Below are 25,255 nucleotides of genomic sequence, written 5' to 3'. Positions count from 1 at the left end.
CCGAGCCTGGCTTTGACAAAGGATGTGAGGAGACTCTCCATGCAAATGGGACAGAAGGGACTGGATAATACAGTCCTGCTCAGGTTTCTTAATTTTGTACTTTTTTTTTCAAACTAGACGCATAATGATTAGAGCCTCTGCTTTCAAAAGCAAAATGTGAGTGATTTGATCAGCTTAGATATTTTCTTCCTACTAGCCTGCATCTTTGACAGTTTTGTAACTGCAATCAGACACTGTCCAGCTGAAATAGGTAGTCAGTTCATATTCTCACAACCAGTGTAAGCCTTTTGTAGAAGAAATACTGATGTCTTTTTAAAAGGAATCTTTAGTTGCTTTCATTGTACATAAGTATTAGTACAGGAAGCCAGTCTTTCATTCCTTGACTGTATTTCTGTTTCATTTTATCATTTAAAAAAATACTAATCCATAGCCTTTCAATTTTTTTTTTTCAGTTCATCAGCCAAATTTAATGCTCATGAGACTGAAAAATGTAGGGAAATAGTCGATTTCTAGCTGTCATACTACGTGTGGTGTACAAAACTGGAAAGATATAATAACAGACTTAGGGATATGTCTGGCTTTTCTTTTTCTGCTATGCACTACTCAATTCTGCTGAAAGCGAGGAATTAAGTCAGTGCTGTTCATTTTCCTGCAATTTGAAGCAGTCCGTTTTCTCCTAGCCTGCAATTCAGGTTATTTCCCAATCCCACTGTGTTCAGAACGTGAAGGAAACACTCATCTGTTCAGTCCTAAAAAAGAAAATTCAAATGTGGCTTTAACATGTCTCTTTGCTGATGTAGGCTCCCTCTGACACACACTGATTGCCTGTCATACTCTTTAAATCAAAGCTACATATCTACATGCTCCACAGTACTATGGCTAATTGTTTCTCTATTCGGCTTGAAGGGCAGTAAACACAGATTAGTAAGCATATGCATAAATAACTCTTATGTATTATGAAAGGTTATACTTTACAATAATTTTTATCTGCATTTCAAGAATTATAGATGTTAGCATCTACTAGACAACCCAATTTTGTCACTTTCACAGGAGGGAATCTCTCCCTAGGAGTTATTTTCTTTCCTTGGCACTATTCTTTCATGAGCCCTCTTGAAGTTATTCTGCGTCTTGAATCAAAGCTATCCTAATTTTAGTGGATACACCTGCGAAATATGATCTCCCTTTTTATTATCTTAGGGTGGATTAGAAGCTTCAGCTTGGATCACTAACAAACATCTGGGAAACCGTAGTTTTGATTTCCCAAGTTTTTTCTAGTGTCTTGCAACCTTAAATTGCATTTAGTTTTCCATTCCAGATTCCAATAGCAATATTATAAAAGAGCCTTGGCTTTCATTTTAAGAGTGTGATGTGGATAAAGAAAAACTTGCAAATATGGCGACAGATAACTGTATAACTCGAAGCCTTAATGGGAGAAATGCTGGCTTTACCCTTTACCTCCATGAAGTTTCCAGAGGGCACTTTAGACCTGAAATAATGTAATTGTGCTGCCTCTCTCTTTTCTCACCTCTAATCATCTTCTTTTGTTGTAAAGCAGTGTATCCACTAAATAACTATGTGCTCATAGCCTTTATTTAACAATTGTTATCTTTCATTTCTTACTGAGTAAAAAATTAAATAGAGATTCTAGAGACCAGAATAATGAGCTGGTCATCACCAGAAACATTAACATTTCTGTGTGCCATTCTAGGTAAGCTGGAAAATCATTTCACCTACAAATTCACAGAAGTGTGTGTGTGAAATGCAGTACAATTCACCCTTCCTAGACCTGAGGACATGGTGGTGGTGCTGCGTTGACAGTTGGACTTGATGATCTTAAAGGTCTTTTTCAACCTTAATGATTCTATGATTCCATTCTTTCAAGCTCAGTAGCCCATTACTGCATTTATTAAGAGGGTGACAGTGCCTGTTAGAAGATATGTTGCCATGAGCTCTCTGCAGGACTTGAAAGCCTGCCTGTTCCAGTACTATACAGAATGGCTCAAAATGTCTGAGTTGAGGCTGCTCTGGTTTAATATCCTTACCATAAGACCATCTTAAAAGAAGTTTTTTTGGGTTAGCATTACAAAACTGGAAATTCTGGGGTAGCTGGTGCAGTAAGAACAGAGCAAAAGACTTCCGTCAAGGCACTGGGCGGCAGGGCAAGGTAAGGGGTATCATATATTCTGGAGCAGAGAACAACAGTATTTTCTTGGTTTAAAATAAATAAAAAAGCAGAGCTGAATTGCTCTTACTAGAGACAAACAGATACTCTGTGCGCTGCCTAGTCTGCAGATAACTGATTTGGGCTGCAGTGCTTGGTGCTTACATACAAGGTGTCTCTGAGGCCCTTGCTGGTTTAAGTTATTTTAAAGTAGGCTGCTGCCTAAATGTAGCTTTGGGAAATGGAAAGACAGCTCATAATTTTTCAGGGTTATTGTTCCTAGATAGAAGACTTTTCAAAGGGGTTTAAGCGACCTGGAAATGTGCATACAATGCAACTTACTACCAGCAACTTTGCAGAATTTAATAGTAATTCTTAAAGCAAAGAAAAGCAACAGCACATTATTTCTGATGTCATCTTTATGTAAAATTAGGTCCAGACTTTGTGTAACCCCAGTTGCCACAGCTCACCACCTCAGTGCACAGAAAGCACTATTTCTTGCAAGCTGAGGTACTTTGAACATGCTCCTCAATAAATGACAGCTCTGAAGAGCTGCCTGAGTAATAAAGGGAGTTTACACACTTTCAGTAGGAACAGCACAGAGCTGATCACCTCTCATGCAGGGAACTAAGCTAGTACATTTCCCGCTTAATTTAGCATTATGCCATTGAATGCAGGTTACAAGTGTGTTTGCTCTTTGTCTTAATGTTTTAGCTCCCTAAAAAATACTCACACAGACTTTCATAGCTTGGAAAACAAGATGTTGCTTTAGCAAAATTTGCAGGTTCATAGGCTGTAGTGATGACCCTTTGGGCGATGTAAGTACATGTCCATAAAGGAGCATTTAACTACCACTTTCCTTCACTATCAGAACTTGTTGGATGTAGGTTATGCTCAAAAATTTGGCAAAAAGCTACTCCTGCAGGAAAAAAAAAAGCATAACACAGCAGTGCCCCAAATTATCTGAACATCCCCATTTACAAAAGTAATTCTGAGAGTGATGAAAATCAGCATGTGCTGATTTTTGGCAGCTTTGGCAGGTTATTGGCAGCTTTTATTGTAGCCGTTTGTCTCTGGTGTTAAATTCTTATATACATAAATACCTTTTAGTAGTCTGCTGGAGTTCCTGGGTCTGGCCCATTAGCTCTATGCATAGATACAGAGAAGAGAAGAAAAGAATTTCCGTACTTTGCATTTGAACAATTCACCTTGATTTCTAAAGGGAATGCCTGGAGATGCAATGAATATATTGGAAGACCTCAATATGGAATCTATTCAGGGGCACACTGGGTATATGTATGCATGAGGCAAGCTATACCTTTGCTGGCTGTCCTCTTTCAGTGGTCTTAATCACCTCTATGCCCATTACACTTGCTTTTCATATGCTCTGACATGCAATATTAAGTCAACTGTGTTTCTGAAAATATAATGTCCTTTTTTATTTATTGCTCTGAGCAAATAAGCAGCTTCTGACAACCCTGGCTAAGAAACTGACATCCATCAAGACAGTTGTTTTATATTATTATTTCTAAAATTAGGTGTGAAGCACATAATTATTCTGTTTTGGCAATAGTGATCTCTTTGCTATGCATGGAAAAGTGATATAAGCAGAGAGATTTTCAAAAGGACTTTGTACCTTAATAAACAAACTCTCCAGGCTTTGACCATAAGGACTACCAATACTGGTGTGCAGGATTTCATGTAGCTTTTTTAGCAGATTGAGACTGTCCAAGGAAGAAGGAGGAGAAGAGAGAAACACCAGTGTACACGTCTGTGTGGAGCGATTCCCCTTCCTGTTTTCTGGGTTTATCACACCTGTCAAAAATATTTCACTTACTTTTTTGAGTCTGTTTTGTTTTGCAAAGCACAGGCACTCACTGCTGTCCACTTAAATCACAAAGTAGTGATTGACAAAAGAGCTGAAACCTTTCCTCCACACATCAGAAGGGACAGGTTAGTAATGCTAGCTGTAAAGTCAAGGCAATGGACTCGGGCATGGCTCTTCCAGTGAAAAAAAAGGATTTTCTGGTGAGGATTTCTATGGGTTCGAGAACCTATGACAGCCAAGTGATGTATCCAGCAGAACATTAATGTAGTTAGGTTGGAGTGAGCTGCAGTGAGTTAAATTTTTTGTTTCTTGTGCAAAGACCAGTCCAGCATACAGAGTCACTGTAAATGGGGAAAATACCCAAGTAAGCCTTGCACTGTTAGTAGGAACTTGCACTGGGCATTCCCCTTAAATAAAAATTTAAAAATACAATTTGTATATTAAAATTGATTTAGTTCTATTTAAATAGCTAATCACAGAATTACAGAATATGCCAAGTTGGAAGGGACCCACGAGGATCTTCAAGTCCAATTCCTGACCCTGCACAGGACCATCCCCAACAGTCACAGCATGTGCCTGAGAGTATCATCCAAATGCCTCTTGAACTCTGTCAGCCTTGGTCCTGTGACAGCTGCCCTGGGGAGCCTGTTCAGTGCCCAACTACCCTCTGGGTGAAGAACCTCTTTCTAATTCCAACCTAAACCACCCCTGAAACAACTTCAGGCCATTCCTTCGGGTCCTGTCACTGTCACCACAGAGAAGAGTGGTGACCCTCTTCTTCCTCTCAGGAGGAAGTTGTAACTGCAACGAGGTCTCCCTTTAGTCTCCTCTTCTCCAGCTGAACAGACCAAGTGCCCTCAGCCACTCCTCACACGGCCTCCCCTCAAGGCCCTTCTCATTGCCCTCCTTTGGACACTCTCTGAAACTGCCACAATATTCAAGGTGAAGCTGCCCCAGAGCAGGGCAGAGCCCCCAGGACATGGTTGACCCTCCTGGCTACCAGGGCACTGCTCACTCACATTCAACTTGCCATCGACCAGCACTCCCAGGTCCCTTTCCTGGCACTGCTTTCCAGCATCTCATTCCCCAGTCTGTCCGTACATCCAGGGTTGCCCCATCCCAGGTTCAGAATCTGGCACATTCTCTTGTTGAACCTCATGGTTGGTGATTGCCCAGCCCTCTAATTTGTTGAGGTCTCTCTGCAGGGCCTCCCTGCCTTTGAGGGAGTACAGCTCCTCTGAGTTTGCATATGCTTTTTTAGCAACTAAAAACTGACCCAAATGTCAGTGAAAGCAGTACCTAAAATATTACCCAGAATATTCAGATATATGTCTGGTCAAAAGAATGTAAATTCTTGAATTTTGTCATATGCTGAGATTTTTGGAAACAAAATTACCATATATGAATATAACAGGTCTAGAGTGGCGAGGTGCCAGAAGACAAGCCATTGCATAGAACTGTCCCTTCAGTGGAACCTGCCTCTCTGTTATATCCCTACTGTGACTGTGCTACTGAGACCTTCTCCCACTGTGCCAGGAAGTGCCTCTCCCTTTCTTACCTACTCACATGGGATAATATAAAAGAGGTAGGTTATTTATATGAAGAGGTAGGTCAGCTCAGGGAGTGTATTTTGAACTGCAAGTTATGAATGACAATATTATCAGAAGAATTATGTGAATAACTGGAGTTTCAGGTCACTAGTCAAATAAGAAAAATCTATGTTTTGCTACAGATCACACTGAAGTGAAATTTGTAAAGGGTTTTCCTTCAAAATGAAATGTTGCTCTTCCTGTTCACTGAAAGTCAGGATCGAAGGGTCCTTTCAGAATCCTTTCTCTTTGGAACTGGATACCATAGGAAGCAGTTATTTAAAACCATATTTTCTTTGTATTTGAGCTTGGATTTTAAAAGGAAAGTAGAGGCATTTTTGCTCAAGGGACTCAGAAGGGCATCTGTACAATCAGTGTTTGAAATAAACCCAAATTTGGAAAGGGTAGACCCAGTATAACATCTCAGCCTGCACAGAGAACTTGGTTTACGGGTCACCATTCTTGGAGTCAGCACATTTCATTTAGTTCTCCAGGTTTAAACTTTTCACGGCATCTGATCCATGAAAAGGCATTTTTTACTTTGTGCAAATTTTATTTCCATTACAACTCCTTGCGTCAAAACTGAAGAAGCATTTTATTACGAAAATGCTCAAAAATGATTTTGCATGTTAATTTGTTCCCATATCTCATTGAAATATTTATTTAGCTGCAGTTGCTCAGGCAGAGTGGAGTCTGGACCATGTGGTTTTTCACCAAATGTGATAAAAACACAGCCTTCTTCTAGCTCCACCCATTTTTGACAGGATGCAAAATCCCACTCCATTAACACGAACATGCATTTGCACTCAGTTTAAACCATTGCATATGGTTGATGTCTAATTCTAGGTGACTCTGAAAATGTGAGCTTTCATTTGCTGGCTTTTAGCTCTGCATCTCCCAGTGCAAAATTAAAAATAACCATAGCCATATAAAAGCAGAGCGCGTTTCACTCCTGCCTGTTAAGTGTTGTCTGTTCACAACTCACAGACCTTCCCATGTGCATCAGCTGGGTCACAACCACACGTGGGGCTGGAGCACTGGAGACCCTCTGCCCCAGATACAGCAGTGAGTGTTGGTCTCTGAGGCAAGCACTGTCAGGCCTTTGTGGTTGTTCAGCCCCATGTACTCATCCTTAGACCCAGTTTTAAGATGCAGCCTACTATAGGGAGAAAGAATTCCAGTGGAAATCAGAAGTAGTACCTGCACTTCTGTTCAAACTGTTGGAATACAGTTTTGTTAAGCTCTCTGTGGATCCTTACTCCTCAGTTGCTCCTTTCCAAGCTGCTTAGCTTATGTTAAATTTGTTGTAAAAACAGCATACAGAGCTTTTATTTATCAATGTTCCTTATAAACTGTTTTGGGTTTGTTTTGATTTTTTTTCCCCAGAACTATTGCTACTGGTAGCATTTTCAACGTTTTGCATGATAAAAACAGTTCACTTCAGAGCGTAGCAGATCATTTGAAATCAGGTTTTCTGACATTATATGGAAAACCTGCTGTGGACAATCTTGGTTAGTTTTGCTTTTATTGTCCATTGTGTACTGCATAGGGATTACAACTGTCTTTTGGTTGCTCACCAGGGACTCAGTTAATCTTTTGGTACAGCTACAAGTTGTGGTTCGGTTTCATCTGGGCAATATTCTGTGAACAAGATTCAGTCCTGTTGGGGATGGTAGAGCCAGAGTCTCAACAGTACCCCAGAGTGTTTGAAGAAATAATCCAGTCTCAGAATACGCGGACACACATCTGCAAGTGCTGTTGCTTATTACAGACTCATGAGTGACAGGTGATTTCCACAAAACTTCCTGGGTATTTCAGGGCACTAATGCAGGCACTCAAAGAGGGGGTGTCAGCTCATTGCATATTTGCAGGATCAAACCCTGAGCCTGTGGGTTTGACAAGTGTGATAAAAGAATAAATTTTATTTTATAGCAGTAATGTATTCTGTATCCTGAGAGGCCTGACTTCTTAAGCAGCACCTGATCTCCTACCTCAAATGCAGAGGCATATGGCAGAGGTAAGATGTTTGATGTGCATAGACATGTCTGTTGCTCACTTTCAATAGTCCTCCCAGGTGCACAAAATGGCTCTAAATTTGACCTTTGTCATGACTTATTTACATTTTATCTTGTATCTAAAAGGATGGTAGTATTATCCTCTGGATCTTGATGTAAGATCATGGTGAGCCATTTGAAGTATTTCAGAAAAGTAATACAGAGAAAAAAAGTGGGTGCATTCTTTGGGAATAAGGAGGGAGACCTCTGAAGTGGGATTTAAAAAAAATAGAAATGTATGTAATTTGTATTTTTAATTTTTATAATAAAAATCATATAGGTTTGTGTAAAAGCATACCTACAGCACAGTTCCTGAATCCATGATTGTGAACCTGCCCTTATTTCTTCAGTATTACATTTCATGGTCTGCTGAAATCATGTTTAGGGGATAAAAATAGTATATCTTCTGTTTTTTGGCATCCAACCTCTAATTTACAAATATAATTTATGCTAATCTTGAAAGTGCTTCTCAGATACAAAGTAAAATGTGTCATCCCTAGTATATGTGTGTATAATTTATTCTGATGGGGAATAGACATTTCAAAGCCATTTCAGGCCTTCATATGCAGAACATTTGATATGAGCAGAGGAGCAGGGTGTTCATTGCTCTAAGAGTAAGGAAATGGTTAAAATAACAATAGCTACTCTCTTAACCCAGAAAACATAGATGCATCATGGGATGAATTGCTGTTTGCACAGCCAAACCAGCTCATATAAAATGCTTGAGTTATGTATTTGTATTCCTTTTGTGGTTTTGATGTTGTATAGTAATTTCTATGGGAAATTCTTCCTATATTATGACAGTTATTTTTTTTGTGACTATTCTTCAGTCTCTGACTCAGATAGTTTCTGTGATGGATTAGAAGCATGTCATGGGGGGTTAGGACTGTGTGGGCTTGCAGCTCCCCAGAGGGAAGAAGCCTGGCCGTCCATGCGCATCATTTGCCCTGTAATTCATAGTTCTCCCCATTTCTACACAGGAACCTGCAGAGACTCCCAGCTCAGTTTCTGCCAGCTAACAAACCAGTATCTGTGACTGAGTCTTCTTCAAGCACACGAGGAGCTGCTGTTGAAATAATTTCTCTTGGTTCTCTGGAATTTTAACATTTAGAAGGACGGTGAACTTTTGTGGTCCCTGATTGGTGTGTATCACAGCAAAGAATGGCAAAATACCTTCAGAAATGCCATGTCCCCAGCAGAGTACATTCTCCCTCCTCCTGCTTAAGAGGTCAAGTCTCATAGTCAGGTGTAGCTCCTGTTTTGAACTTGTAGCTAAAAAGTCAGAAAATCTCATGTAAAGAAGCACAGGAAGAAAAATAGAAACTGTACAAAGATGAGGGGAACTACCAAATGGTTCTTGGTGCCCGAGGCATGAAACTAATCCATTGTAAATCTGAACCGATAAGGGGATTTTTGCATGAATTCCAAGAACAAGAGTAGGTAGATGGCTGGGAAGAAAATGTATTTCTAGGGTATTCTGACTTTATAGGATTTACGTAGTCCCAAGATTTCTGCTCCTTACAACTGCACTGAGGGATTTAATATTCCACATTGTTTACAGTTAAATGAGTAACACCAAGTAAAACAAAAGTTTTCATACAACTATTAATTTCTTTTCCAGGAATTAATTCGATTTCTTCCTGGACCAATTAATGAAACTGCACAGCAAATTAAATTTGTTTTTCAATGCTGAGTAGGAACAATGCAAACTAAAAAGACCTCACTGACTGAGGCAGTCAGTCTCTGGATACTTTTCCTTTGCTATGTATTTTTCAACAATGTGATGAAAACTTATTTGTGTTTGTTTTCTAACTTAAAAATATATTCATAGTCAGTAGGAACACTATGACTTATGACAAAGCAAGGTGGACATGACCTTGCCCACGCTGTGTCCATTTAGAGTACTTACTGTGTTCATTTTTAATGTTTAGTCTTCCTCTATAGCTTGCCCTCTTGTGACTTGTAATAAAATGAATAATATAAAATATTTCTCCTTTGTAGTTCTTCAAAGATGTAAACAATTCCATTATTCTCTGCTGTAGTTAGGTCAATGCTCCAATATCTACATGGTAGAACAGAGCAGGACAGAGCAGGCAGAGCACCAGAAGCTGAGCTGTGATGTGTCCAGGACTGCCATGATTACAGCCTATGTGCCAGCAGGCTGATACCACAGGTAGGAACAGCAAGGTCAGTGTGATTTAATGCCAGCCCGGTTCTGACCTCAGCTAATCTCAGCTGACAGACAAAACCCATATTGGAGATATAACAGGACTCATCAGATCCATCAGTTGGATCTCTTGTTCATATTTTAGAAATGAAGGCTGAAATCCACTGTTACTGTTTTAAGGCAGATCCAATAATATTGGTATTTTTTGTAATGATTTAATTCCGTTATTGTGGGGAAGAGGGAGAAGGGTGGGAAGCTTGCTTACCTTGCAGTGCACCCAGGAAGAGAGCATGTAATCTGGCAGCACTCAATGGTCTGCATTGGCCTTGTTAGGAAGGCTTTGGAAAAGTCCTGTAATGTGGTTTTGAAAGGAGAGATGCTTCAGAATAGTCTTCTTAAGGGTGTCTCAAACCAACTTCATTGCACCCTTTTCTCCACTCACTGCAGCACCAGTCACTAGACCTTGGCAAACACCAAAGTGCTTTTTCAGCACAAAGTCAGCTTTGATGTAAGTGTGTAACGTGAGTGATCATATGATTAATTTTGTTGTTATATAATTCATGTCTGTCTTTGGAGACAAATATCTTGCATTTTTAACAGTTATTTGAATGCTGTGCATAATTCTTTGTCAGAGAAGCAGTTGATCCTGGCCAAGTTTGAATTGAAACTTCCCAGAGGAATAATCCAAATCTGTATTTCCATATATATTAATAAACTATGTAATACTTGCAGCAACTCACCTAATACCATTTTGAAATGAGATAGAACTCATTATCAGTACAATGAGGAGCACAGACTCTTTCTTGTCAGAAATAATGGAGTGAGATTACACAATTACTTTCTCTCACTGTCTCTTTAGTCATTTATGTAACAAGGTGTGTGTAAATGTTTCTTGGCTTGTGCTGTAGTGGGACATATACTGGTCCCAGCCAATTCTTATGGTTGCAAGCAGGAGGAGTATATAAATAAATCCTTTAATTCTATCTGGTTTCATGATGTAACATCAGCAGCATCGTGCATTGCACAAGTCTAAATGGAGCTTCAACTTGCTGCTACGTGAGGGTAGGGGATGCCATGTTTGAAATCTGTCATCCTGATTTTGGAATTTTGCTCTGGGTAAGAGTTTGAAGTGATTCCTTTCTCTTTGTGCCACAGAGGATTTTGGTCTGTATTGGAGGACACAACCTTAAGCTGTGCCAAGGGAGGTTTAGTTTGGACATTAGGAAGAAGTTCTACACAGAAAGAATGATTAGATGCTGGAATGGGCTCCCCAGGGAGTTGGTGGAGGTGTTCAAGGAAAGACTGGATGTGGCACTCAGTGCCATGGTCTGGTTGGCAAGGTGGTGTTGGGTCATAGGTTGGGCTCGATGATCTCAGAGGTCTTTTCTAACCTAGTTGATTCTGTGATACTGGGATGTGAACTTGGCACTCCACCTTGTGTGAGGCTGGCACATACCACTCAGGCTTTGCTCAGAAACACCTGCTGCCAACACTCAGGGATTGCTACCAGAGTAAGTAATAAACCTAAGCCTTTTGTGATCCTGGTCAATGACCAGGGTCCTGAATCAAGAATTAGAGACTAGTCCTCTTCAGCTTGGGGTTTACAGTGCTTAACCATCAGCTGCAGGTTGGCTCCTACACTCAAAGAAGAATGGACTCTATTCTGAATGTGGCTGAGAAGGGGAAAATGGTGTCCGGCTGTTTCTTCTAGTAGCTGAGCAGAGGATGTAAAAAAGCAAGACCAGATCTACTTCAACTGTGAAGCAGAACAGAAAGTTCTGTCTCTGTCTGTAACTGCAACCTCTCTCTGACCTGGCTATAGAGCTGTTTATTGTGGAGGAAGCATGGGAAGCAGGTAGGAGGTTTGCATCCATGATACTGAAAGAAACTCAGTAAGGAAGAAAAAAAATTAAGGGAAGGGAAAGAAAGGACATGATTTAATTGTTTAATAAAACAGTGCATTTAGACACCAGATATATTTTGAAAGTTTTTATTTCTGGAATTGCAAGATGAAGCAGTTTGGCAGAAAAACCTTGTGCTTCATATAAATGCAGTTCTGTGTATTCTCAGGAAAAGGATGAAACCTGTCACCTTCGTGGAATTTGTACGAGTCACTCTGGAACAGAATCTGTCTTATAGCATGTGGTTTAAACACCTTCAAACAGCAGTGAAGTAAATGCACTAATTAAATAGTGTAACCTGTTAAGAATTGTAATACTGGAAACTTGGCAAAATGAAATTTTGTTTGCTAAAAGTGATTTATCCAATGGACTTAAGGAAGGAAAGAGACTCCCCACCTGCATCCTTCAGCATTTTTGGATAGTAATCTTCTTTAAATAATTTGACAGGCCCTTTTTGTAGTCCAGTGTCAGAGGATTATATTATTTTCAGAACAATTTATGAAAGATTAGTAGAGGCATAGTTAATCATTTCAACTAGCTATAGCTTTTTTATAAATATTCAAATTAATGAGTTCTACCTTTTGATCTTTCTGCCTGCAAATCCCTCTGGAATTGATGCCAATTAGGCTTTGGTAATAACTTGGTTATGAACATGGGCCAGTGTGTGCATATATGTGGCATGCCTGTGTGCACATGTTTACACATGTTGGTAGGTGTCAGTGCCCCTGGAGAGTGGCACATGATCAATTAGACCTGTTCAGGTGGACATCTCCACTCAGAGAGGAAATGGAATAAAAATGCAAGGACAGTAGTAAGCAAACAAACGTTCTGCTTTATCATGCACAAAGTTGTGCACTGCTTGTTGCCAGTCTGATGCTTTTAGGACAATTACATACAGCTTGTATTCTTCACACTATTAAGAAACGTTCTTGTTTTTAAAAAAGGAAATGCATTCCAGCACCAAATAAATGGCACCAGCCCAAGGCAACATGGAATAAGAAACTTTCACAGAAGCACACTGACCCTGCTTAGAGCTTCACTCTGTGTGAAGGGGAAACAAGCTAAGTAGGGCTTTCTGGGACTTACCAGTTCTTGTACTAACACTTCTATGTGCCCGCAGTGGTATCATTTCAAACCTTGTTGCAAACAGGCCCATGCTGACCTGTGTGTGTTGCTGAGTTTCTTTGTATAGTCACTGAATTGCCTTAATTGAAATGTGCTATATGTTCACAGTATAAGCACCAGTAAGAGCTGTTTTTCAGAACTGATAAGCCCACACGAGTAGGGCAGGAACAATACCAGGTTCTCAGTTCTGCCACCCACAGTAAATTTGGTATGATGGCACTTGTTTCAACTGAAATTTCTTTCTTCTATACCTACATTTCTGCGTGGTTGAAGGTTATTTTCTTTCTGGCGTCCCACAGCCTATGGCCTTTTTCATCTCCTACATTTATAACTTAATAGTCTGAAGCCACTTGTGTTGCAGCTTTATATGGATTTCATGAGATGTTAATGTTCAGTTTCCTATATCCAAGTAATTTTTACCATTCTCTAATATCAAGGGAAATGATTGATTGGACCCCAAAAGCCTTGTTTCCCAAGCTGCATGAGTATCTGTACTCTAAGATGAGTGTCAGGGAGTGTGAATCAATACACAGTGTTGTATTTCTAAAACATTATTCTTTGCCCAACTCACAGTTTCTTGTCTTCCTGAAAATTCACTTCTGATTTCAGATGTTTGAAGTTTGTTCTATAGACAATTTCTAGTCACAATGCTATGAAATCTGACAAAAACTTTTCTCAATTTCTTCTTGTAAAGTTTTGAGTGCATAGCAGTGTATCTGCATCTCAGTTGTTGGCCTATGTTGAAAAATAGACCTCTCGTAGTCATCTTAAGAAAAGAGCATTGCTCATTCTCAAATTCAAAAGTAGGATCTGCTCATCAGAGGCAGAAGTGAGACCCTGGTTCCAGGTACGGTTCAGGCAAAGGTGGATCATTTACTTATATTTGTGCTTTCTCTTACAGCATAGGTGGAGAAGTAGCAAGAGGAAATGAAGGCAGCTACGTGGGGAAACATTTCCGCATGGGATTTATGACAATGCCGGCTCCTCAGGACAGACTGCCTCATCCTTGCTCCAGTGGCTTTACCGTGAGATCCCAGTCTCTTCATTCTGTTGGAGGAACTGATGATGAAAGTAGCAGCTCTCGTAAGCAGCCACCTCCAAAACCGAAGCGAGACCCCAACACCAAACTCAGCACCTCATCTGAAACAGTCAACACAGGAACAACAAGTAAAAGTGGGAAACTACCGGACCGGACTGAAGGTAAACAGTGTAATTCTTTGGAAAAAAAGGGTTTTGGTGAACCACTGTTAAGATCATCCAGTTGATAATTTTGCATTTAAGAATTGTGTATCAGTGCCAGCAGAGGTATCCTAGATCACTGTTGTCTAAATTTTGGACCAGTGGATAGTTTTGCCTCTGACATTTGTCATAGAACTGTACCACTTACATGGTCTGATTGTATAGTGGGGAATGAGTTGAATTTATTCAAAATGAAGAGGAAGAGAGATTGCTATCAGTTGGCAGGTAGGACAATGTTATCTGCCCACCAACCAGGGTACACTGACCATATCACTAGCACTGTGCAAACCACAGCTTGGAAAGGATCCTCCTTAACAAAAGAGTGAAGAACAGAAATTACTGAAAAGGATACTGCATGGCCCTGAAACTCCACAGCAAGGAAATATCATCCAACAGTAAAAATTGTACCCGGGATGATATAATGTATTGCCCAAAGCTTCTGTTTGTGTCTGAGTCTACATTTTCTCTTCCCATTCCTCCCAGTTACTTTTCAGCCAGTGCAGCATTCAGAAGAAAATTAACAAATGGATGGAATAAAGATATTGCTTCCTTACTCTGAACTACTAAAGATGAGCTAACGCTGTAGGCATCCTCTCCTTCCTTTCTTCCATGCTGGAAATGCATTCTGTGCAGCGGTAGGACCAGCTGTACTCCCTCCTAGGAGCTATCAGGATACTCTTTCTCACAGTGTGAATGGTTTTGATCAGTGCTGGTCTTTCCCACTGCTGTGTTACATATCAGTTTTGACATCCCATGCAGTACGTTGTGCTCTTAGCACATATCCCTTTTGCTTGGTGGTGTGACCAGAAATACTTCTTAGCTATATCCATGTTATGACCCCTTTTAAGCAAATTTGATTTTAAAAAGTTGTCAGTTATAACAAAGTTGCAAATGAATGTGTAATTCAACTGGTGACACGTAAGTCTATGATTGTGAGGTTGAACACAAATGCTGAACAGAACTGTGGCTTTATTTATGCTGTTGGTAGTTGTTTTGCATATGATATTTACCATTACTTCCATAGCTTGTCCTCTGCAGTGACCACTACATCAGCTCCACTGCAGACTAACACGGCAAATGCAAACATTAAGTAGCTGTCCTTAATAAAAACAGTTTATCAGAATTTCACGGGACCAAAACATTCACAGAAAGTATTCAGATTTGAGCCGCACACAGATTTACATTTTCATATCAGGAAGTCTTTCAATTCTTTAACTTAATACACAAGGAGAATATACAGCTCAAAGCTTCATGATTTTTGAGTCCAAGGAAAGAATATGTAGTTATGTCCCTTCTGACAGATTTCAAATTTTGAAATTGGTTGACATTTCTGTTTCTAAAGCCACTTTACATCCTCCACACCGTGCAGGTTGAGCTTGATCTATCCCATCACTTGGTGGTTATGAGTGACATGCGTGGTATTGTAGCCATGTTCACTTTGGTTAATCTGTATGACAGTGGTACTACTGTATCACAGTGCTAAGTATTGCAGAGTGCCTTGAATTTGTTATTGTAATCACGAGGTGAATATTCATAGCAAGATCTCTGGAAAGAACTGATGAATGAGTAATATTGCATCATTAGCATAGAAGATAATACCTGAATGTTACGTTTCAGTGTGACTAAATGCCTTCATGGAACATTGAGAATCTCTATGATGCTTAATATATGACTTGCATTGTATTCATTCTGCTGCTTTGTATGTGGAGCAACAATGGGTACTTTTAGGCTAAAATGATGATGTTCCTGGAGATTTTGAATTGGCACACTGTTGTTTTCATGTGTTTAGAATGTCTGCCCTGTTTCTGTGTCTTTGGTTACAGGGGCTTCACCGAAGAGTTTAATACACAGAAAGATCAGATTGTAGGGTTATTTTTGAAGTAAGCAGTCAAATTTTTAAGACTGAGATATACTCAGGGGTGGTACAATATGACTGGATGAACAGGCTGGATTTCTGAAATGTTTTTCTGTCACTAGGAGAGGCTTTGTTATCACCTGTGCACTCCAATGTAACATGTTGTTTTGATGAAAGAATTTTTGCATTCATCTGGCTAGCATAGGAATGTTTATATAAAGACTATGGTCATACATTGATGAGAACATCTAAAGATGAGCAGAACTAGATGAAAGTCAAAGTTCGTATCTGCAATATCGATTGATAAAATATTAAACAAGCTTTGACTCCAAATACAAAATTGTTACTGTTGCTCTAAAATGAATTCCTAGCAAATTTAGTATCTAAAATTGTGGCTAGCTTAGAGAATCTCATGAAACTTGGATTCTGCTCGTCTTTTTTTTGTAAGCAAAGGTTATGTTTTTCTCTATGTAGCAGTATCTTTCCAATTTCAGGTGAGATAGTCCATAGGATAAAATATTCATGTTCTCCTTGGGAGGTCTTTGAAAGCTCAAGTCCAAGAACACACAGGTTTAACTATCAGTCAGTGCTGTCCATCTTGCACCCAAATATTTGTATATGCATGTGTCTCATACATTTGCATGTACTTGTGGTATTTGCAGGCTGAATGACTACAGCTTTTCCAGGAACTATGGAAAATAACCATGAAACCCCTGTTGTTTCTCCATCAGCTACTGTGGAATCTCTACAAAGGAGTTGTCACAAAATTGTTCCCAGCTCCATTTTTTTATGACAATGCAGAGTAATTCAGACTATAATGTCTATTGTCTGACCCCGTGGCTACTTTGAAAAGTAGTTTGCTGCATTTTCTAGACAACCAGGGACAGTCTTACCACTCATTTTTATTAAACATGTTTACTTTTTGCTTTTTGATAACGTTTATAGAAAAAAAAAACCAAACAGTTACTGATAGTAAATTTGATTCTTTTTCTCATCATGGTATTAATATTTAATTCATTTAATTCATCCCATCATAATAACTGCCATAATATTAGATTGGTTTGATTATAAGTCTGACTTTACTGCAGAAGGGGCAGAAAAAATTTGGTCATGAGCTTGAAAGACCTCTTTTCCTCCTGAAGCACAGATAGCATCAGTGACACCCACACCAGTCCTGTACACTTTTCCTGTAAATGCTCTTGCTTCCGTATTTGTGGGAGTGTGAGAATCTTTTAGGTTGCAGTGACACATATTAACCCTGTCTCATCGTGCAGCAGCAGGATAACACCTTGGTTTCTGTGTTTCATCCCAGCCTACCTTGGCTCTGCCTGAAAGAGCACTCTCCAGCCCCAAGGCCTCATTCTCCTTAATTTGACTTTGCTGCTGTGTTTCCATGCTTTGTGTCCCTTCTTGTGCTTTAATATTCCATTTTTTACTCCTCTGTCTCCCTCTCATATGCACCCACTGAACGCCTTCCACCCAATGCATTTCTCCTCTATGACAGATTTCTAGAAAGTTGTTTTTAAAAATGTGGGTTGTCTTTTCTTCAGAGTTTTCAAACTCTGGTAGGAACAGCAAACAAATGGAGCTGTGCCCCATACATCACACATTGGAAGTGAGAAGTGAACTGAAAAGGGTAATTTAAAATTACATTTCAGCGTGGAAGGCTTATCTAATCTTGTTCCTGAAAGGCTCTTTATTGAGAAAAAGCAGGAGCATAATTAATTGATGTGTTTTCGGTGCCCAATCTTACAGAAAAAGGAAGTAATAAAACAGTATAATTGGCCAATGTAACCAGCCTCAAGCAGTGTTTTTGATATGATCACTGCATGTCCACAGGAAAGGCTTACAGATCTGCTGCAGTACAAACATAAATTAGGAAGTATAACTGAATTGCATTTTGAAAGTTAATGTTTTGTTAAAATTCTGTTTAGTAATATGGAGGACTCCTTTATATAAATAAATGCACATAGAATATATGTAATATAATTTAATTTATATATACGTGATTTACACAAGTATAATGAAAATGCAAGTTGTATATGCTTGCATTGTACATACAAATTTGCACACAAATGCCAATTAAAACTCAGAGTAGCATTTTTAAAATTATATTCATGGTTGTAATTTTAGTCCTGGCAGAGCCAAAGGGAAACATACTTCCGATATGGGAAAATACTTGCAGGGGACCCACCTCTCGAACCCATTCAATTTGTTTAGTATTTTCCTTCCAAGTGTCATGTGGAAGAAGATATCCCTCTTGCTGCTGCCTTCTAAGCCCATACAGTGGGCTCAGCAATTCCTAAAGGTGGGCAACTTGTAAAGAAAACTTTCCTCTGGAGAAAAGCAATTAAGGTAACTGTAACTGGGGTTGCAGTCCAGCTGGTCTCTCCCATAAATCTAGTTTTCTGTCAGCTAGACTGGTGGCTCTTAATTGTAAACTTGAACTTTTGCTGCTCCCGTTGAACAGTGCTTGGAGTAAAGGGATTTAACACTTTTGCTCGTTTTGCATAATGCTGGTTTCCTTTTATTTCTTCCTTGGCGAATAATGTATTTAACCTGAACTTTGAAATAGTGTCCTCTGCAGTAACCGTGTCATGTCTTTCCTTATAGCCAGACCTTATTCCCGGATCTTTTTATCCGTGTCTTCGAAAGTAAGAAATACCATTAATGAGCCCTATTCAGACCTAACAAGTCTAAAGGGACTGAAGAGTTCTGGTGGGTTGACCTGTGTGCGGGCAGTTTAAGATGCTACTGCTCTGGGCTATCTGCTTGGTCTCCTGCCTGCGTGACAACCCAGGGCTGACACAGCAGAATGCAGTATTTTAGGGACACGTCTTTGAGACACAGGTGCTGCTGCAAGGCAGGAGCTGTGCCAGCAGTGGGGCAAGCAGGTCTGGTGAGCAGCATCCTGCAGTGAATTCTGTCAGAGCCCTGAGCAGTGAGTGTGAGACTTCTGCGATGGCTCTTGCGCTGTGCTGCCTCTCAGTGAGGACCAGTTGCCACTGGGGTCTGCAGTGCTGGTGCAGTGCCAGGATGTGGATCTGGGCACAGGGGAAGGGCAGGCTGTGTGGCTGTGGCAGGACAGGGTGTGCTGCCTCCTGAGGTCTGGCCTCGGAGCCATCCTGCCCTGAGGTGCTCAGCTGGAGCTGCATTGTGCCCGAGAGGCCGGAGTGCTTGCATGTTGTGCACTGTATGCTTTTTAGCTCATTTTCCTCTTTCCTACAGCCTGCACTGTGTTTTGAGCACAGTGTTTTGCCCCATGGGAAGCTGCAGCTAGTCTTCATGTTAGCTATATAGGTATAATGCAAGCCAGTATTGAACCACCTGTAAAGCAATGTCTGCTTTCCCTCACACACCTTAATCTGATTCTTGATCTCAGTGCTGCCTTGCCAATAATTTTTTGTACACTGCAATGTATCTCTTGCAGCCTGTGAGGCTTGAGAGAGCTTAACTTGAAACTGTGCACGTTGGGAGAAGGCATCTGGCAATGATGGAGGGAAAAGCCAACAGTGTCAGAAATCACAGGCCCTATTGTCAACAGAGTGAGGTAGAGCTGGCTCTGTTATCATACGTGACTCCAGAAAGGTACCCTGTGCGTCCAGATGGCACGAGCATGCCTTCAGCAGTGTTAGAGCCATGCAGTCTCTAATAGAACCCTTCGCTCAGCCCTGCCTCTCAGCCTCCATGCGGCTGCAGGGATTGGGAGAGTGGGGGGCATCGCTGACCTGACTGTGCCTTGGGACTCTGGCCAGCAGTGCTTCTGATCTGTCTTTGGCCGCTTTGGTTGCTAAAGCAGCTTGTTCCCACTGACCTGCATTCCAGCAGGTAGGACATGGCAAAGATTTTGGTATGTTTTCTATCATTTGATAGCTTAGAGATTTTCAAAGGCTTTGCTTTTGGGGATGATGGTGGTGCTAGCTTTTCAGTGCTTGGGATTTGGTTTTCTCTGCTTTTGCCAAGATTTCAGTTTGGCCCTCCCTGCAGCGAGCTGGTTTTCAGACTGCAGCTCCCAGAGCTGGGTTACTTTCCTGCAGGTACCACCTCCTTCAGCCGTTCATCTTTTCAGGTCTGTTTTCTGGTCTCTCAAATGAGGGAGGGCAAGGGGAAAGGAAGGAATTAAAGCAGCAGTTCCTATAGTGTTTATAATAGCTTTCTGTGCAGAGCAATGAACACAATGTGATTTTGGAGGGATTTACAAACAAGTTTTGAAGCCGCAGAGGGAATATGTTCTTACCCTCAAGGCACATATGCATACTCATTAACGTTAATGGAAGCTGCAAGCACTGAACAGTAAATAGACCATGCAGTGGTAAAAGACACGAAGCTCTAGTTACCCACTCGGGAATCACATAGTGCCCAGCACTTGGCAGTTGGTACTTTAGCTGTGTTCTGCCAGTCTATCCTGTGTACTTAGGGTATTTTTTTTTATTCTTCTTAATTTAACAAAGTTGCTTTATGTACTTCTCTTCTGTCTTTTCATGATAGGATGTTGCTCATTTGCTGAGAGACACTGCACCTGTGTGAAAAAGCACAAAATTCAATGTGCAGCTCCCCTGTGGTACAGCTATTGCTCTACTCTCAAGGGGATGGAAGCTGTGATGTTCTTGATAACAGAAAAGCCTTAATAATGCAAGTTCAGGGAGCGTTGGGCTGATTTACCAGGTTGACTGCAAATGCAGTCTGTCCAGGAGGAGCTGCCTGCCCTAAGCCAAGGCCAGCAAGCCCTGCTAAACACTTGTGACTCCTGCTGTGAGCATGTGGGCTTTTCTGCACTCTTTACCCCAGTGTATCAGGGCTCAGGAAAGTTTATAAGCCTGGTCACAACCCCAGGCCCAAACTGTACTGGTGAATGCACATCATCTGCCCTGGAATTAGCAAAACTATCTCAAACCTAAAAGCAGTCTTGGGTGTAATGCAGACATGCTGTATAAGAGATTTTCTCAGGCTGCTGCTAGCCTGAAGTCTGCTGACTGTATAGGGTCACTGTAGTCCCTGAACACACCAACAAGGCAAGGAAGTATGAGCCACTTATTCATGTAGTCAGCTGGGATCTAGGAGAGAGTATTAGCACAGGTTTCACATCATATGAAAGTCACTATGCTGCTTTTAGAGCCAACCTGGCCAAGAAAGTACTTTAGTTGTGCTCTTTGAGGTGTCTGAATCAATAATCTTTGCCAGAAAGACCACAATGAAGAGAGAGTCTCTGAAGGAAGCTATCATATGGGTGGTCTTGTTCACTGCATGGTTAATTTGCAGCCTCAACAGACAGCCCCTCTGTAACTGTAAGGTTATAGTGTCAATAAATCCATTCATTATCAGCAGGTCACTGTAAGTCATCTTATTTGTGACTCTATTTCATTTTTTATTTTGTTTATACCTCAGGGAACCATAATACTGAAACTTCTCAGCATTTCCACCTGTGAGCTGAAATACTACGTAACACTAGATTCTTGCATTATTTGCTTCACTGAATGGCTCTGAAGTCAAGGCCAGGAGAGGTGGGGAGTAGAAATCCAGGTTAATTCTCTTGCCTTGTTTTGACAGCCCATCACAATTTGTTAAGTAAAATGAAATGCCTGTGAAACTACAAAAATAACAATTTGAGAATACTCCTACTATGCTTCTGTTTTGCATACTGTCTTTGGCATTGTCTGTTAAAGGCATTGTGGACAAATGAGTAAGGGTTTGAGAGATCAGACTGAAATCCTAGAGCCTCTGTTTACTCTCAGAGCTGGTCTATGATAATAGAGATGCATGCAAAACTCATTTGGAATTAAAGGAAAAAACACAAAACAGCAACACTCTTTGTTCTACAGCAAATATGTTGGATTTCCACCTCTCTGTCTTACCTTATTTTTAACTGGTGCCCTAATTTTGTTCTCACTTAAACAATCAAATGAGACAAATCCTTATGGAGTGAAGCATGACTGAGCTCTCAAAGTATTTTGTGCCAAGAGGTTTGTACAAGTTACACTCACATTGGCTTTACTGGGAATGCACAGTGCTTACAGAATCACATCCCAAGAGATTCAAGTGTAGCTCCAGGTGAGACCCTGTCATGGCTAGCCTCTGTTTCATTGGTAATTTCTTTCTAATGGCTGTTTGAATATAGTAGTCTTGGTTGGTGCACTGGTTTGCTGCTTTCATCTCTTCCACTTGGCTTAATGTTGGGTGACATCAGGCAACATATGCCTGACATGCTACAACTGTGTTTGGCACTTCATGCTTTTCCGTCCATCCGTGTGCAAACGGTGTTGTGTTGGGATAACGTGCACAGCAGTGACAGCTCAGCAAGCACAGCTTTCTTTTTGCAGTGCCATCAACTTGCCTGGAGGTCACAGTGTATCAGCCTGGGCTTTTTATGGATGTATGAGGGGAAAAAAATAAAACTAAGCACATAATTTTGGGGCTAATTTTAGTGGCCTAATTTCTGGCATGTCAAACAAGAAACACATACCCCAAAGTTCATGGGATTTGCAACTGACTGCTAGTTCAGGGTGAGGGGAGGCTTAGATATGGGCATCTAAATGAGCCAGAGCATGGTGTCCTTGACATCAACGAGAGGCATAGCTTAATATCCATTTCCAGTGCAGTGGTATAATATTTGCCATGTCTTCCATAATTTCTCTGAGATTATCATAACTAATCATAAATAATACTCTGCTTTCAAATTCAACCATCTTGTAATAACAATTGGAGGATTCTAGCTCTTCTTATGCTTAATGGTAAAACAAAACCAGAACTGCAAGTACAGGACTCTCTGAGCATAAACATGCTTGAAAAACCTCAGCTGTGTTGGGAGCAGTATAATCTTTGGATTGTTAGTCCTAACAGTGCTTTGTGGGGTAAAGGAGATTCTTGTAATTCTCCCCTCCATGCATGGCTGCAAATGGAGCTGTTTCTATTTCCTCTTGGTGGAATATTGAAGGGTGGCTTGGCTATAAACCTTGCCTTAGAATCAGCAGAGCATGCCAGAAGTGTCCTCAATTGGGAAAGTTTCAGTGGGGTTAGGTTTTTGATTGTGACAATGGACATCTCTTAATATTTGGATTTCGATGAATAAGATGGTAAGTAAACTTTTGATTAAAAGAAAAATCAGTGACCAAAAAAGCGAACATACAAATGTGTACCAAGCACAAACTTGAAGACATACCACTAGTGAGGATGCAAACACTTGATCATATGTTTAGCCTGCTTATTTTATTAATTATGAGGGTTTGCAAGCAAAAACATGAAAACTCAGTGTTCTGTAGTTCTGAATTTGTTATTTTTTGTTAAGGCAAATAACTTTTACTGGTTTTGTGGCTAAATATCTGCAGCGACTAATTGCTATATGATCCCAGTTCTGAAAATGCATGCTTGCTTGTCAGAAAGTGTTATGGCAAATGAAGACTTCTGTAAGTAATACTAACCATCATCTCCCAAGGGTGTAAGTGGAGGAACAGGCCCTTCACATCTCTACCACTACTGGCACAGATGACCTTGAGCATTTCACTTGGCTCTCAGTGTTACAGATTCCTCCTTTGTAACATAGGAATAGCGACAAAGGCTTTGTTTAGTGAAGTAGTTTGCAATCGGCTTATGATCAGAGTGTTTCTGTTCACATTCAAAACTTGAGCTGATGGGACATGTGTCAGTGCTTTTGTGAGCAGCACTGTAGAAAGTAGAGAAGGGAATATGTGAAAAATACTGTCCTTGCTAATGTGAAATTCCGCACATCTGGCAGGGTTTCATTTGTGAACGTGGGGCAGTCACTGTGGAAACCAAGACTTCAAACAGCTACTCAGCATAGGAACTGCTCAAGTTCCCTTTCCCAGCCTCCTGATGGTGTCATTGATGCTGCAGAGCGTGAATAAGGATGGCAAAATCTGAGCTGCCATTATGATCCAGATCTGTGAAATGCTGGATGCCATAGGTTTACAGAACAGATAGTCCCATGAGATGGGAGGCAACAACCTGCCTGAGAGCTCAGGCTGTTCTGAGCTGTGCTCTACCACAGACTGTGCCTCGGTGGTGTGGTTGAATTCCTGCAAAGAGCTTTTCTTCTGATCAGCAACAAAATGAAACAGGCTGTAAACAGGCTGTTCCTTTGTGTGCTCCATCTTTGCCTTTTCACTTCATCTCCATCTCACTTCTCAGGTGGAACAATGAGGTCAAGTCTGGCATTTGAAACAGGAGATGGCCTTCCTAAAGCTTGTCTGGAACCGTGCACAACACTGTCAAAATGGTGCTGTGCACTGCAACCATACCAGGTGAATTTATGGTGATGAGACTCGGCTGCATGACCCTTGTAGATCAACACTATTACAGGCTCTACTAGTTTCACTACACCACTCTGCAAATAAATGCAGGAAGAAATGATGGATGCCAGGCACACAGAGAAACTCCAAGTGGAGGCAGCTGATAATGTGGCTTGTCTGTAATTTTGTCAACACTTTATTTAGAGTTGAGGAGGAGAGAGAAGTCAACCCTATGGAGATGGAAGTAAAATTAATAGCTGTGAGGCATTTTTGCTAAAGCTGATTACTGTGAGTATTTCATACCATTCAGCCTCTGACCATAGTGCTGCTAGTGTTACATCTCCAGGCACTGCTGCCTGCCTGTGAGCTGCTCTGACAGTGCTCTGTCCACCTCAGCTATCATCATATTTACCCAAAAGATGCTCAGTGACAACCTGCAGTAGCTGCCTCTGCAGGGTCACCTTGTGTCCTTTTGGCAGAGGAAAGAGTGCCCCTTTAGATGAACTCTTGTTCCTTGTGGCTCGTTTGCTTTCTTGATGCTCCTGCTGTGGTGACTCATCTGACCCCGGCCATCAACCTTGTGCTGTGTTTTGAAATGTGAGCTCGGTGGCGGAACGAAGGGCCTGCCGGATGTGTCAGTCAGCGGCAGCAAGAGGCTCTTTATACAACAGCCAAAAAGAAAGAATTGTAAAAATCCCAGAGAACTTCCAGGGAGAGAGGGGGTTTGTGAAATCTGTTGGTTCCTTGTTGCTGGTGGGAGATGCCAAGGACACATCGGAGCCAGTGTGGAGCCGCCGTACCTGTGAAATAGTTGGATGCAGTAAACCTCCTGTTGAAGTCCCCAAGAGCTCAGTATTCTGCACAACACCACCTTGGTAGGTCTACCAGCTTCATTTAATGGGCTGCAATTATTTTAGAAGCTCAGCAAACAGATTGTTACTTATATAAGCAAATAATGCATTTGACCTACTTATTGTAGCTGTAAGTAGAAGATAAGCATTGCTGTGGATCTGAAAAATGAAGTGTCCCATATCTCTGGATAAATTATTCAAGTCTTTGCATATAGTAACTGCTAGTGTTCTGGTCTAGTTGC

At 40.9% G+C, this 25,255-nt stretch overlaps 1 protein-coding gene across 5 annotated transcripts in view; it reads left to right on the top strand.

Annotated features, from left to right (window-relative positions):
• Window positions 1–25,255, top strand: part of NYAP2 (neuronal tyrosine-phosphorylated phosphoinositide-3-kinase adaptor 2) — a 138,892-nt gene that overhangs the window by 49,052 nt on the left and 64,585 nt on the right. For all 5 annotated transcript variants that reach the window (XM_027686045.1, XM_027686047.1, XM_027686046.1 and 2 more), the window contains exon 3: window positions 13,727–14,025. In XM_027686045.1, coding sequence (XP_027541846.1) covers window positions 13,727–14,025 — 299 coding nt within the window. The remainder of the gene's footprint in view (window positions 1–13,726; window positions 14,026–25,255) is intronic.

Source organism: Neopelma chrysocephalum, unplaced genomic scaffold (assembly GCF_003984885.1).
Source record: "Neopelma chrysocephalum unplaced genomic scaffold, ASM398488v2 Primary Assembly neopelma1_70, whole genome shotgun sequence".
Lineage (NCBI taxonomy): Eukaryota > Metazoa > Chordata > Aves > Passeriformes > Pipridae > Neopelma > Neopelma chrysocephalum.
Note: the sequence above shows the minus strand (reverse complement) of the source record. Positions and strands in the feature narration are given on the sequence as shown.